Source organism: Oncorhynchus clarkii, chromosome 23 (assembly GCF_045791955.1).
Source record: "Oncorhynchus clarkii lewisi isolate Uvic-CL-2024 chromosome 23, UVic_Ocla_1.0, whole genome shotgun sequence".
Classification (NCBI taxonomy): Eukaryota; Metazoa; Chordata; class Actinopteri; order Salmoniformes; family Salmonidae; genus Oncorhynchus; species Oncorhynchus clarkii.
This window is the reverse complement of record NC_092169.1, coordinates 36,750,660-36,766,426: the sequence shown is the minus strand read 5'-3', so window position 1 is coordinate 36,766,426 and position 15,767 is coordinate 36,750,660. Positions and strand designations below refer to the sequence as shown.

The 15,767-nt window shown below is 40.6% G+C and overlaps 1 protein-coding gene across 2 annotated transcripts; it reads right to left on the bottom strand.

The window, feature by feature from the left end:
• Positions 1-5,964: 5,964 nt before the first annotated feature.
• LOC139381217 (28 kDa heat- and acid-stable phosphoprotein-like) lies at positions 5,965-14,301 on the bottom strand. Of its 2 annotated transcripts, none has more exons than XM_071124673.1 (6): positions 14,082-14,301; positions 13,364-13,446; positions 8,290-8,367; positions 7,970-8,094; positions 7,561-7,712; positions 5,965-7,366 (listed from the first exon to the last, which is right to left on the bottom strand). In XM_071124673.1, exons 1-6 carry the CDS (start codon positions 14,092-14,094, stop codon positions 7,338-7,340), a joined length of 480 nt encoding a protein of 159 aa, XP_070980774.1. In that variant the 5' UTR covers positions 14,095-14,301; the 3' UTR covers positions 5,965-7,337. The 2 variants fall into 2 exon arrangements, with proteins under 2 accessions (XP_070980774.1, XP_070980775.1); XM_071124674.1 differs by having other exon boundaries at positions 5,965-7,372; positions 14,082-14,279.
• Between the last annotated feature and the right edge of the window lie 1,466 nt (positions 14,302-15,767).

Sequence of the window (15,767 nt, the reverse complement as noted above, 5' to 3'; positions counted from 1 at the left end):
GAGAGAAGAGGAAGTTGCTTCAACTGAAGCAACAGCAGGGGGAAGAGTTTTTTTTCTCCAATATCACAATGTGAAACAGTATCATGTAATATCTATCTGAGTCATAGATGTATATCCATCTAGATATTGTAATCTGCCTATTTAGTGCCTTCAGAAAGTACTCACACCGCTTGACTTGTTCAACATGTTGTTGTGTTACAGCCTGAATTTAAAATGGATTACATTGAGATTTTGTGTCACTGGCCAACACACAATAACCCAATAACGTCAAAGTGGAATTATGTTTATTTTGATTATTATTTTTACAAACTAATTTAAAAGGAAAAGCTGAAATGTCTTGAGTCAATAAGTATTCAACCCCTTTGTTATGGCAAGACTAAATCAATTCAGGAGTAAACATTTTCTTAACAAGTCACATAATAAGTTGCATGGACTCACACTGTGTGCAATAATAGTGTTTAACATGATTTTTGAATGACTATCTTATCTCTGTACCCCACAAATGTAATTATCTGTAATGTCACCGGCTTCAATAGAAAATGTATCGGCGTTGTTGTCCACACGGTGAGGGTTGCTGCCTTTCCAATCAAAAGCCCTGGATTAACACCAAGGTTGGTGCTAAACTAAAAGACAGGGATACCACACACATAGTTATCGTAGACAACAGGAATAAGTACAAGAAGGCCCGCTATGACCTCCACAGAGTCATCCAACGCTCCCTTCCAAGCTCGTCACCAAGCTTAGGACTCTGGGTCTGAACACCTCCCTCTGCAACTGGATCCTGGACTTCCTGACTGGCCAACCCCAGGTGGTGAGGGTAGACAACATCACCTCCACCATGCTGACCCTCAACACAGGGGCCCCACGCTTAGTCCCCTCCTGTACTCCCTGTTCACCCACGACTGCGTGGCCACGCATGACTCCAACACCATCATCAAGTTAGCTGACAGCACGGCGGTGGTAGGCCTGATCACCGCTGACGATGAGTCGGTCTACAGGGAGGTCAATGACCTGGCAGTGTGGTACCAGAGCGACAACCTCTCCCTCAACGTCAGTAAGACCAAGGAGCTGATCGTGGACTACACCAAACGGGGGGGTGAGCACACCCCTATCCACATTGACGGGGTCACGGTGGAGCAGGTCGAGAGCTTCAAGTTACTCTGTGTCCAAATCACTTAAGACTTAAAATGGTCTAAACACACACGCAGTCATGAAGCAGGAACAACAGCGCCTCTTCCCCCTCAGGAGGTTGAAAAAGTTTGGCATGGGCCTTAAAATCCTCCAGAAGTTCTACAGCTGTAACATTGAGAGCATTTTGGCTGGCTGCATCACTGCCTGGTATGGCATCGACCTCGATCGCATGGCACTACACAGAGTGGTCCTGGAAAGCCCAGTACATCTCTGGGGCCGAGCTCCCTGCCATCCAGAACATCTATATTAGGCAGTGTGAAAGGAAGACCCGGAAAATCATGAAAGACTCCAACCACCCAAGCCATAGACTATTCTCTCTGCTTCCGCATGCCAAGCGATACTTGTGCATCAAGTCTGGCACCTACAGGGTCTTAAACAGCTTCTATCCTCATGCCATAAGACTGTTATATAGCTAACAAAATAGCTACACAGACTATCAGAGCTAACCTTGTATCCTCATTGACCTTTTTATTTTTGTCTCTATGCACACTCATAGGGCCGTACACACTCGCACACACTCCATCATCTGCTCACTCGCACATAACATGCACATACATTTATACTGACACGACACACATGCACACCCACTCAAATCAAATCTTGCAGACACACACACCCAATCACATACAAACTGCTGCTACTTTGTTTATCTTATATCCTGTTGCCTAGTTCCCTTAACCCTATACATACAGTTAAAGTCGGAAGTTTACATACATTTAGGTTGGAGTCATTAAAACTTGTTTTTCAACCACTCCACAAATTTATTGTTAAAAAACTCTAGTTTTGCCAAGTCGGTTAGGACATCTACTTTGAGCATGACACAAGTCATTTTTCCAACAATTGTTTACAGACAGATTATTTCACTTATAATTCACTGTATCACAATTCCAGTGGGTCAGAAGTTTACATACACTAAGTTGACTGTGCCTTTAAACAGCTTGGAAAATTCCAGAAAATGATGTCATGGCTTTAGAAGCTTCTGATAGGCTAATTGACATCATTTGAGTCAATTGGAGGTGTACCTGTGGATGTATTTCAAGGCCTACCTTCAAACTCAGTGCCTCTTTGCTTGACATCATGGGAAAATCAAAAGAAATCAGCCAAGACCTCAGAAATAAAATTGTAGACCTTCACAAGTCTGGTTCATCCTTGGGAGCAATTTCCAAACGCCTGAAGGTACCAAGTTCATCTATACAAACAATAGTACGCAAGTATAAACACTATGCGACCACATAGCTGTCATACAGCTCAGGAAGGAGACGCGTTCTGTCTCCTAGAGATTAACGTACTTTGGTGCGAAAAGTGCAAATCAATCCCATAACAACAGCACAGGACCTTGTGAAGATGCTAGAGGAAACCGGTACAAAAGTATCTATATCCACAGTAAAACAAGTCCTATATCGACATAACCTGAAAGGCCGCTCAGCAAGGAAGAAACCACTGCTCCAAAAACGCCGTAAAAAAGCCAGACTACGGTTTGCAACTGCACATAGGGACAAAGATTGTACTTTTTGGAGAAATGTCCTCTGGTCTGATGAAACAAAAATAGAACTGTTTGGCCATAATGACCATTGTTATGTTTAGAGGAAAAAGGGGGAGGCTTGCAAGCCGAAGAACACCATCCCAACCGTGAAGCACGGGGGTAGCAGCATCATGTTGTGGGAGTGCTTTGCTGCAGGAGGGACTGGTGCACTTCACAAAATAGATGGCATCACGAGGCAGGAAAATTATGTGGATATATTGAAGCAACATCTCAAGACATCAGTCAGGAAGATAAAGCTTGGTCACAAATTGGTCAGCCAAATGGATAATGACCCCAAGCATACTTCCAAAGTTATGGCAAAATGGCTTAAGGACAACAAAGTCAATGTCTTGGAGTGGCCATCACAAAGCCCTGACCTCAATCCTATAGAAAGTTTGTGGGCAGAACTGAAAAAGCGTGTGCGAGCAAGGTCTACAAACCTGACTCAGTTACACCAGCTCTGTCAGGAGGAATGGGCCAAAATTCACCCACCTTATTGTGGGAAGCTTGTGGAAGAGTACCCGAAACATATGACCCAAGTTAAACAATTTAAAGGCAATGCAACCAAATACTAATTGAGTGTATGTAAACTTCTGACCCACTGGGAATGTGATGAAAGAAATAAAAGCGGAAATAAATATTTTTCTCTATTATTCTGACATTTCATTCTTAAAATAAAGTGATGATCCTAACTGACCTAAGACAGGGAATCTTTACTAGGATTAAATATCAGGAATTGTGAAAAACTGAGTTTAAATGTATTTGGCTAAGATGTATTTAAACTTCTGATTTCAACTGTATTTACCTCCATTACTCCAATAACCTGCACATTGTAAATATGGTTTTGAAACTGACCCTGTATATAGTATGCTTACTTACTTATTGTGTTCTTCATATTTCTCGTGTGTTTTTTCTAGTAATACATTGTTATTGATTATTACATTGTTGGGTTTTGAGTTTGCAATTAAAACTTGAAATAAAGACCAGGGAGGTTTTCCAATGCCTCGCAGGGAGAACCTATTGGTAGATAGGTAACATTTTTAAAAGCAGTAATTATTAATTAAGGAAATCGCAAAGGATATCACCATGAGGCCAATTAGTGACGGCAACAGAGTTTAACGGCCGTGATAGAAAACAGAGGATGGATCAACAACATTATAGTTACTACACAATATTAACCTGATTGACAGAGTGAAAAGGAAACCTATACAGAAAAAAAATATTCCAAGGCATGCATCCTAAGGTATTACTGCAAAAAATGTGTCAAAGCAATTCAATTTTTGTCTTGAATACAAACTGTTAATGAGTACCACTCTCCATATTTTCAAGAATAGTGGTGAATGCATCATGTTATGGGTATGCTTGGCTTGTAATCGTTAAGGACTGGGGAGTTTTTCTGTTTATTTTTTATCCTGAATGGATCTATGCACAGGCAAAATCCTAGAGGAAAACCTGGTTCAACAAAACTTGCTTTTTACCAGACACTGTGAGATTAATTAACCTTTCAGCAGGACAATAACCTAAAACACAAGGCAAAAATCTATACTGGAGATGCTAATCAAGAAGACAGAGCTTGAAGAATTTTGAAAAGAATAATGGGCAAATGTTGCACAATCCAAGTGTGGAAAGCTCTTAGATTTACCCAGAATGGCAGCGATTATAGCAGACTAAGGTGTTTTTACAAAGCATTTACTCAAGTGGTGTGAATACTTATGTGAATGACATATCTGTATTTCATTTTCAATACATCTGCAAAAATGTATAAAAACATGTTTTAACTTTGTCATTATGGTGTATTGTGTGTAGACGGGTGAGATTTTGTGAAATAAGTCAACGAGTATAAATACTTTCTGAAGGCTCTGTAACTGAGTATATGTTGGTTGAGGTTGCACCATACATACAGTAGTAGATTGTGGTAGTAAAAAGACACACCTAACATTTTATTTTTAAAATAATGACTGAATAGGGGCCTCTTTGTCAACATCAAACCTTCCTGAAAACTTGAGGACATGCATGATACTTACTTTACAGGAGAATCTGAATAGGTCTTTCTTTATGGTGATGGGTTAATACTGGGCCATCTGACATCTCCTGGATTCTGTTCTGTCTACACTTCTGTAAATGGAAGCAGTCTGTCCACAGCACACACCGGATCATGATGTGAGAAGAGGAAACATTATTGACATCTGGTTAGGACTTCTCATATTGAATCTAATAATGATGGTATGTGAGTGGCGATTTAACAGCCATCTATCCTAGCTATCCTTTTTTCATAGGCTTATATTATAGTTTGGACACACCACTGGATAAATAAAGATTGCATGCAGTTCTAAACATTTCCAGTGTATCTACAATAGCAGTAAAGTTGCATGTAGGTGTATGTGCAGATTGTCAGTTATGGTCTTTTCAAATACTGCAGCCTGGTGGCAACAGTGAAATTGCTAGTTATAGGTATGGGGTGAACTGTTGAAAATGAATGAGCAACAATCTTCAGCCCATATACATACAATAATGTGTTGGACCTGTATGTATTATAGAGACCATCAGTGCTGTCACCCAAATCCACTACAGCAGGGGTGTCAAACTGGTTCCATGGAGGGCCTAATTAAGAGCTAGACAACCAGGTGTGGGGAGTTCCTTACTAATTAGTGACCTTAATTCATCAGTCAGGTATAAGGGAGGAACGAAAACCTGCAGCCACTAGGCTCTCTGTGGAATGAGTTTGACACCTGTGCACTACAGCAGGGTTTGCCAAACTCGGTCCTGGGGCCCCCCCTGGGTGCATGTTTTTGTCCTTGCAGCTGCCCACAGCTGAATAAAATAATCAAAGCTTGATGAGTTGATTATTATCAGCTGTGTAGTGCTAGGGCAGGACAGTTTGGGAAACCCTGCACTACAGTATCATAATCTTGTGTCATCACTCCTGTTCCACGACACCATAGAAGCCAAGCAGTGGAGTCAGTTTTTCACACCGTCTATCAGACCATTCACATCAGCATTTGAAGCAAAAGCAGATATTTTGTCTGAATAGCTTTGTGGGGTGGACAAACTTCTATACTATGGTGTACAGGCCTAAAAACAACCACCGTCAAATGTACATAGGCCTACAACTTCTGAAATTTCATATTTGATGTGGTATAGACCAGTGGTTCCCACCGTAATACAGTAAGTGAAAAGGGTTGGAAACCACAGGTCTAGACCATGGATGTATTGTGTAAGTCCATTCAAATCAAAACCAATTCAAATAGTTATTCATTCATCTAGTAATGTATTTATTTCTATACAACAAAATTCAAATAGACGAGTCAACCAATTATCCGACCAATCCTTTCAGTCCTGGAGAGTCCTTTTTATAAACATTAAAACACTTTGTATATACTGTATGTTTTCAAGAGAGAAATTAGTTTTCGCCACAACCTCCATTCAGAGAATATTGCTTTCCTGTTAAAGGCATATCAGGTTCCAACCATTGCACTACAGCATAGCACCGTCATAACTATCAGAGAGACAGACAGTGGGCGAGTTCCTCTGCCCAGGGGTTGCTGATGCCTGCCAGATCTTATAACGTCTGGATGTTATAGCAATCTGGTGCCTGACAGCAGTCCATGACGTGGCACGCAACGTCTGAGCAGGGGAACGCGACCATTGACTTGGTCCTGTGTTAACTGTTAAAGGGAACAAAATAATGGTCCCTTTCAAGAGAAAGCCATAGTGACCCATAGTGCTGAGAAAGAGACATCCAGTAGGAGGCTATAGCGATGCTTTTTCAATTTTATTATTGTGAAATATCATTATGCCCCGTTTTATACCAATTTAACTTTTTTACTAGATGTTACACTGCCAGGTGGTTTAAAGAGAAATTAGAGCAAGGTGACAGCTCAAACAGCTGAACATGTCTGGGCAGAAAAACCAACACATCCAACAGAATAAAAGCTCCAGGAAATGAACAGCCTACAAGTAAGTGGCATAAAGGCTGATTGATTCCTTGACGTATGTTTTGTCAAACACTACTGCCTCTGGGACAGCTCTTTCCAACATCTTTCCTTTGCGGCCAAAGGCCTTTAAAATGGTCAGGTTGTGAATGAAGACACAGCCGGTAGAGACAAAGGCCAGAACAAGACAATAATAAAGAGTACATAGACTTCCTATAGAAGATGGATCTGACTAGTGTTCCTCAATCCCAACCACCTCCTCTTGAATCACCTTAAAACAGGTTCGATGAAGGAGAAGGTATACAAATCCCTCATCATCCCAACATTTCCCATTCCTAAGTAAACAGTGTTAAAATGTAAAAATTAAAGAATGATCTCCAGCAGCTTTAGAATAAGAACACAGGGGAGGAGTGAAGACACTAGAACACCTGCAGTTGTAACCTCACATAATTCAGAGAAACTAAACAGGCGTACCCAAAGTGCACCTCCACCCCCCCCCCCCTCCCGTGTCCTCCAAAAACGCCCCGCTCACACCCTTCCCTCATCGGAGATGAAGGGCAGGAGCCGAAGCACATGGTACCCCTGAGCCGACAACCCTCGTATTGGTCCCCTCCCCTCCCTCCTACAATCTTCTCTCGTCTCTCCAGCCTCTCCAGAACGTTTGCCAGGCCAAGTCCTCGGGAGACAGGGGACTAACGCTTGGACTTGGAGTCTTCAGCTTCTTTTTCTAGGAAATCGTCAGATAAAGACACAGTCGGTTAGGCACTGAATTCAAAAGGAGTAACACTTAAACCAGTCTGTCTGAATTAACACAACAGTTCCTGTATGGCCGTCTCAGATTACCATAGAGAAATACCAATACCTAGCGGACTTTACAGCACAAAGTACTAGCACAGTAGATGTGTAATCCCTCACCTTTTTTGAGGCCGTCCCTCTTCTTTTGCGCGTCCTCTCTCTGCTTCTTGATGATGGCCAGCCTGGCGAGGTCAGCCCGTGCCTGGTCCGTCTTCCCCTCCAGGTGCAGCTTCATGTAGCGCTCCTTTGCCTTCTGCTTCTCAATCTCCTCCCTGAGACAGAGCGTAACAAAGTCCTGCTATCAAAAAGTCCAAGGTCTATTAACAACCCCACCACATTTGCTGTTATCATTTCCATCTGAATGTTAACTGGGCGTGCTGAGTGGAAATTAAATAAATCTTCTTGCCGACACCTACTCCCAAGACCTTCACTAACCCAAACGCTTCCAAGTCAAAATGGGTTATTTCTGAAATTACTACCTTTAGTCATTTAATTTTAGGCATAGGCCTGAGACTTGAAGGACCCCCACCTCTCTCTGCGTGACAGCTCTTTGGGTGCGTTGACATCTAGCTCGGTCACCTTCTTACTTTTCTGCGATATGCGGTTGGGATTCTCAATCTCGATCAATCCCTCCACTCCACTCTTCTTCTTGTTCTGTAATAACAGAGAACGTCAAGACATTGAACAGAGTCAACATTGCAGTTCTGACTACAGTAGTGTTGGCAGGTAACACTTTCAAAGTGAGTAGGAGAATCTTCACAAGTCTCTCAGTAAAACCCCACATCAACACTTCTAATTCCTTGGTGGGAGGCCTAGAACTAGACATTAAAAAGGAGCGCCCTCACTCACAATGTCCTCCTCTTCACTGCTGCTGTCGTCAGATCCTGATGACTTCTCCTCCTCCTTCTCTACCCCGCCATTCGCCTCCTGTCACACACACACACACACACATATTAGATCATGTTAAAGCGATCATGTCGGTGTTTGAAATGCATTTCTCATACCTTGGAGTATATATGTCAATGTTACCAGCCGAATTAGCTGGTGCAGGAAGTCAAGGAGCAGGGCTATAGCATTGTAAACACATTTTCAACCAACCTTTATTTGGCGATACCATCATCATTCTCGATTTGGAGGGCAGGGAGAATATTCAAAAACAAATGTTAAATCCACCTTTTGCACCGAGTGGAGAGTTCCCTTGCCATTTAGCTGATGGACATCTCCATTTCCCTACGTCATTGCTGGAACTAGTCATTTGTAAGTGCCGCGACCACATGTAGAAGAACATAACAGCGCAGCACACTGTGTGACCAAACAACACAAATATCTACACACATGCAGGAGGCATTTCTCACTCGGTACAAAAAGTGGATGAATGTCTTTGAATATTTCCTTGTTTTCAGAGTTTCACCTGCAACTAGAAAGTGCAGTTTAAGACACCAGCACCTTCCAAAATGTAGATATCTCTCCCGGCACTTGAAGCTAGAACCCTGTATAAAAATACATGGATGTGTCCAGTGGTATAAAGCACTTAAGTAGTACTTTAAAGTATTTTTTACTTAAGTCCATATTTGGGGTCTGTTTTTAAATAATCATTTTTGATTACTTTTACTTCACTACATTTCTAAAGAAAATATCATTTTTACTCCATACATTTTCCCTGACAGCGAAAAGTATTCATTACATTTTGGATGCTTAGCAGGACAAGAAAATGGTCCAATTCACAGACTTATCAAGAGAACATGCTACGTTTGTAAATTATGTGTGTTCCCCTGGCTATCTGTAAATGATACTTAAGTATATTTTAGCAATTACATTTACTTGATACTTCAGTATATTTGAAAACAAATACTTTTACTCAAGTAGTACGTTACTGGGTGACTTTCACTTTTACTTGAGTAATTTTCTATTAAGGCATCTTTACTTTTATTCAAGTATGACAAATAGGTACAGTTTCCACCACTGGATCTGTCTAGAGCAGAGATGGGGCAACTCAGTTGGGCTCTCAACTTACTTTTGAGAGTTAGAATAGCAGAATACATCAACTTAATTTGTCCTTTGGACAAATAATTCCCCCCCCCCCTAAAAAAATTCTGGTTTGTAACAAATTTTTTACATCATTGTATGATGCAAGGAACCAATTTACAAAATAAAATGCGTTACTCTTTTTTTACTATAGAGAATCTGACAAAAATGTAGGCTACACTGTCTATTGTCTTCTTTGCATATTCAAGACTTTCTCAAAACACTGGCCCTTTAAGGATGTCCTGGAGGATGGTTGGCCACCATTTGTAGCCTATAAAATATATTGCAACATTATATCCAAATACTACGAGTCCCGTAGTCCCTGGGATTACAAAAAAATATATCTACACAGTTCAAAACAGACTCTGGGACAGTTCTGGGTCGACATGTATATAAAATATTTTTTAAAAAGCAATGAGGCTGATGCAACAGATCGTTTAGCTTAAAATGTTGATCATATGAAGAAATAAAACTATAAACTCAATGCACACACGCTGGCTGTAAGCTACGTGCAAATATCCAAAATGTAATTATCTTGAAAACACGGTTCTTAAAAGCACACCACACGTGTTAGTGGTTTCATGTGGCAGAGATTTCCGTTAGAAATTAAGAAAGAGGAGAGATCTAAAGATGCATAAACAAGAATGCATATTATGACTAGGATTATTCCTTTTTGCAATAAAATAACATTGATTTGAAAACCCAATAGAACATGAGAAAAATGCTGGTTTCAATGAGATCAAGTGTTCTTAAAATCATTCCCTCAACATTTCTATGGTCATATTTTGTATAGGCTACTTTGAAACAAGGTAAGACATGCTTCATAAAATGACAAAAGTAACAGGTTTTAAACAATTACTTTTATGGTTAAATTGTTTGAAATTGCTGACTGCCTCCACTCAGATTCAAGGTGGGTGATGAGCGGTGCGCAACGGGCACTGTCCTTCACTATCCGGTCTAGTGATTTGATCTGAACGAACTGTGCCTTGAGTCGTCAGAATCAACCCGTTAGACGTTAAATATCCTTCCTTCATTATATTTGTCAAAAATGACTGGCGTTTAGTGTAACAGGGTTATATTGGTGATTCCCCTTGCTACTTCACCTACTCAACATGGCATCTTATTGGCTGGTTTGCGTAGCTTGCTTACGAGGGGGGATGTTCCAGTTAGAATCGTCCCAGTGAACAAGCACCAAACCAGCGGTAAGTTGTTGGCTGCAAAGCACTGTACATCAAAAGTGATTTTTATACTCTCAAGTGATAATTTAAATGTACAATTTATATCAAATTGTTTGTAAATGTTATTCGATAAGATGCAGCGGTTTTTGGAGAATATTTGTTGTGCATTTTGTTGTAGAGAATTCCCGCCAGTATTAGCTAGCAACTTACTGTGTCTGGTGGGGGGGGTTCATATATTTTGTACAGTGCGTGAGTGCAGAGTTGGATGGTGAGACGTGCATTGCATGACGTGCAATTTTGTGTCGTTCTTATCAGGTACATTGTTAAATATATTATAATTGTATTATTTTGGTAACTACCCCAGTGAACAAGCACCAAACCAGCGTGCGTGAGTGCAGAGTTGGATGGTGAGACGTGCATTGCATGACGTGCAATTTTGTGTCGTTCTTATCAGAATAAAGTTACATGACTGGTGCTACATGTTGGAGTTCCGTGTTGATGACTGATTGTACACAACGCAAGACGAGTACTGTTACATTAGCCTATATTTATGTAATTAAAAGTTTAATTAAAGTTTGAATCCCCCATATGTATCCAAACCAATGCTAACGAGGCTGTAGCCAACAGGGGTCGTTTTAACACAGAGAGAAAACAAAAGAAAGAGCACAATAAATATCTTGCTGCATTTTGCAAACGCATATCTAAAATGCCTCCAATTGTAATTTCTTCTTGGCAGAAGACAAATTTTGTGCTTCAATTACACGTCACTGATGAGATTTCACGGGCATTCTATCAGCAGACAGCGCTCTGATATATAGCTATATTTCTGTGCTACTTTTCTCAGGTAAAATGCAAGATTAACTTCAAGCAAAACATTAGTAAATGTAGCTGGCTACATTCTTTCTATGATAAACATTAGAAATGTGATGGCCATGCATCATTTTTGCAAAAAAAATCCTTCCCTTTTCATTGGCAGCTAATTTCCTGCTAGCCAAATAGCGTTGCACTTCGTTGTCATTGATAAAGATTAAGCTATTTTCTGCCAAGTGTGTTGCACTAATGTATTTTCTGTGAATGAAAACTATAGTTGAACACTAATGAAGTAAAAAAAATAATAATAAAAATAAAAAAACTACTTTGGATATAAAAAAACAGGTGAAATAGTTTAAAAATAGTTTATGGTCTGCGTTTTGAAAATGCAGATTTCTGAACGCAACCCCTGGAAAACATGCAAATCACCTACACTTTGACATGTAGGCTTTATTCATTCATGTACATGACAAATAGATTTGAATATTATTCACATTTTGGAAAAGGCTAGGACTGCATGCACATTCATCTTCTGCACACCCGACCATTCCAGTGTTTAATTGCTATATTGTAATTACTTCGCCACTATGGCCTATTTATTGCCTTACCTCTCTTATCCTACCTCATTTGCACATGCTGTGTGTGTGTGTGTATGTGTGTATATATATATATATATATATATATATATATATTTTTTTTTTACTGTATTATTGATTGTATGTTTGTTTATTCCATGTGTAACTGTGTTGTATGTTTTTTTATTTTTTTATTTAAACTTTATTTAACCAGGTAAGCAAGTTGAGAACATGTTCTCATTTACAATTGCGACCTGGCCAAGATAAAGCAAAGCAGTTCGACACACAACAACACAGAGTAAAAACAAACATACAGTCAATAATACAGTAGAAAAATAAGTCTATATACAATGTGAGCAAATGAGGTGAGATAAGGGAGGTAAAGGCAAAAAAAAAAAAAAAAAAAAAAAAGAGGCCATGATGGTGAAGTAAATAGAATATAGCAAGTAAAACACTGGAAGGGTAGATTTGCAGTGGAAGAAAGTGCAAAGTAGAGAGATAAATAATGGGGTGCAAAGGTGCAAAATAAATAAATAAATACAGTAGGGGGAGAGGTAGTTGTTTGGGCTAAATTATAGACGGGCTATGCACAGGTGCAGTAATATGTGAGCTGCTCTGACAGCTGGTGCTTAAAGCTAGTGAGGGAGAGAAGTGTTTCCAGTTTCAGAGATTTTTGTAGTTCGTTCCAGTCATTGGCAGCAGAGAACTGGAAGGAGAGGCGGCCAAAGGAGGAATTGGCTTTGGGGGTGACCAGAGAGAAAGACCTGCTGGAGCGCGTGCTACAGGTGGGTGCTGCTAAGGTGACCAGCGAGCTGAGATAAGGGGGGACTTTACCTAGCAGGGTTTTGTAGATGACCTGGAGCCAGTGGGTTTGGCGACGAGTATGAAGCGAGGGCTAGCCAACGAGAGTGTACAGGTCGCAGTGATGGGTAGTATATGGGGCTTTGGTGACAAAACAGATGGCACTGTGATAGACTGCATCCAATTTATTGAGTAGGGTATTGGAGGCTATTTTGTAAATGACATCGTCGAAGTCGAGGATCAGCAGGATGGTCAGTTTTACAAGGGTATGTGTCGAATTGCTTTGCTTTATCTTGGCCAGGTCACAGTTGCAAATGAGAACTTGTTTTCAACTAGCCTACCTGGTTAAATAAAAATGTCTGGGTATGGATGTGGGTATACAGACCTGCAAGCCACTGCAGCCTCTCATGCAGAGTTCAGATGTTTTGTAGCACCCACCCCCATCAAAGTTACCCATTACTGGTCTAGAGCTTTTGTTACTCACAAAGGTGCAAAAACTTGATATCCCCTCGGAGACATGGGTCCTTTACTCACCAGCTCTCTCTGTGCTTTCATCTGTCTGTCGATCTCTTCTGGATTGCTGAACTGCTTTCCCCGACCCTTGTGACCTTTTTTACCTTAAAACCCCAAAAGAGAGAGCGCGTGGCATGTTGTAGAGATAACAAAAAACAAGAGATGAGTCAGGCATGACGTTTGCTCACTGCGGCATGGTTAACTACAGATGTCAGAATCCAATCCATAAAAGTGATTTAACTTCTTCGCTGCCTGGATACATTTGTGGCATAACTCATTAGCCACATATCATTACTATCAGGGGGGACAGTAAATGCTTGCCAAGAAACATGATACTGACATGAACGTAAATGGAAGAAATCAACCGGGTGCACATGGTGCTAGCCAGATGAACAGTTTAGCTAACATTAGCTAGTGACAGTAGCCTAACAGCTAGCAAGCTAACAACTTAAACGTTAAATAGTTAACGTTAGCGTACAGTGACTACAGTAGCTAGATGGCTATCTGGCAAATCAAGTTGCCAGGTGTCAATTTGCTTCTCTATGGCTAGTGGCTAGCAAGCGATGTCAGTTCTCACGAAACGGGGAACCTCAACAAAACATACATTTTGCCAGATCCTTCCAAGTCGCTAGCTAACGCTAGTTAGCTATATTTATTTTAAGGTAATGTTCCGTTGTATGGCTAGCTAACGTTAGCTACATTTGGAACGTTAGCAAAAATAACGGCGTTTGATACTTACCGCCTCTTGGCATATTTGGTACAGGAACTTGAACAACTAACACAGAAAATGTATTTAAAAAATAAATCACTTCACTGTTTCCAGCAAAACAGTGTTTATTTTCCAAAGAAAAGGCCTTCACGAGAAAATACTTGTCTCCTGCTAGACAAATGCACGATACTTTACCCGCTTCAGAGCAACAAGAGTGAAAGGCTGTGATGATGCAATATTCAGCCAATCGCTAGACAGGAATTTTGACAGGCTTGTCAACAGACCATTCATATCACCAAAATACATGCAGAGTGGACGGAAAGTAAACATAGCCAATGAAAACACATATCTGTAAGTGCGTTGCTTTAGTAAGCACCGCCCTAATTATTTTAGGTGGCGGTCATTTTTTAATTAGAAAATATTGCACCTTACCAGCCAGCCAGAGCCAGGTGTCCAAATCACAAACGACTTAAAACGGTCCACTCACACAGTTGTAAAGAAGGCACGACAGAGCTTCTTCCCCCTCAGGAAGTGAAAAAGTTTGTCATGGGCCCTCAAATCCTCCAAAAGTTATACAGCTGCACCAATGAGAGTATCTTGATTGACTGCGTCACTGCTTGGTTTGGCAACAGCACTGCCCAAGATCACATGGTGCATGGAGGGTGGTGGGGACAACCCAGTAAGTACATCACTGGGGCCGAACTCCCTGCCATCCAGGACCTCTATATCAGGAGGTGGGAAAGCAAGGCCCAGACAATTGTTAAATTCTCCAGCTATCCGAGCCATAGACTCTGCACAGCAAGCGGTACCAGTGCATCAAATCTGACACCAGGCACTGCATTCTGGTCATTCTGGTATTATTCTGTATGTAAATCGGAGACACTCCATTTAGTCATAGACTGTTCTTTCTGCTACTGCACAGCAAGCGGTACCGGAGCGCCAAGTCTAGGTCAAGAAGGCTTCTTAACATCTTCTACCCTCAAGCCATAACTCTTGAACAGTTAATCAAATGGCTAACCTGACTATTTGCATTGTCCCCACCCCAACCTAATTTTTATGCTGCTGCCACTCTCTGTCTATTATCCATGCATAGTCACTTTACCTCTACCTACACGTACATATTACCTCAATTACCTCGACTAACTGGTGCCCCTGCACATTGACTCTGTACCGGAACCTCCTGCACATTGACTCTGTACCGGAACCCCCTGTAAATAGCCTCGCTACTATTATTTTATTGTTGCTCCTTAATTATTTGTTATATTTCTAATTAAAATATATATATTCTTAAAAGTGCATTGTTGGTTAAGGGCTTGTAAGTAAGCATTTCACCTGTTGTTCACCTGCTGTATTCTGCGCATGAGACAAATAAAAACGTTTTTGATTTAGTATGATATGTTACATTACATATGGTATGTATTAATTTGTGGATGTCCTTCACCCATTTCAGATGATATGTTACTAATTACAATTTGTACAATATGCCTATTTTTAAAAAAAAGTACAATATGTTATGAATTTGCAAAAATGTATGATATGTTACAAATTCTAGCCAGGTGGCTGGCTGGCTAACGTCAGCCAGGCTAGGGGTTAAGGTTAAGTTTAGAGGTTAGAGAATTAAGGTTAGGGGAAGGGTTAACTAAAACGGTTAAGGTTAGGGGAAGGGTTAGTTAAAATGTGAAGTAGTTGAAAAGTAGCTAAAAAGTAGTAAGTAGT

What these genes read in the sequence shown, in the direction of transcription:
- LOC139381217 (XM_071124674.1), bottom strand. An exon ending in GCAGTGAAGAGGAGGACATT is followed by an intron (nt 8,095 to 8,289) that starts GTGAGTGAGGGC and finishes CTGTTATTACAG; the next exon opens with AACAAGAAGAAGAGTGGAGT. An exon ending in GAGCTGTCACGCAGAGAGAG is followed by an intron (nt 7,713 to 7,969) that starts GTGGGGGTCCTT and finishes GCTCTGTCTCAG; the next exon opens with GGAGGAGATTGAGAAGCAGA.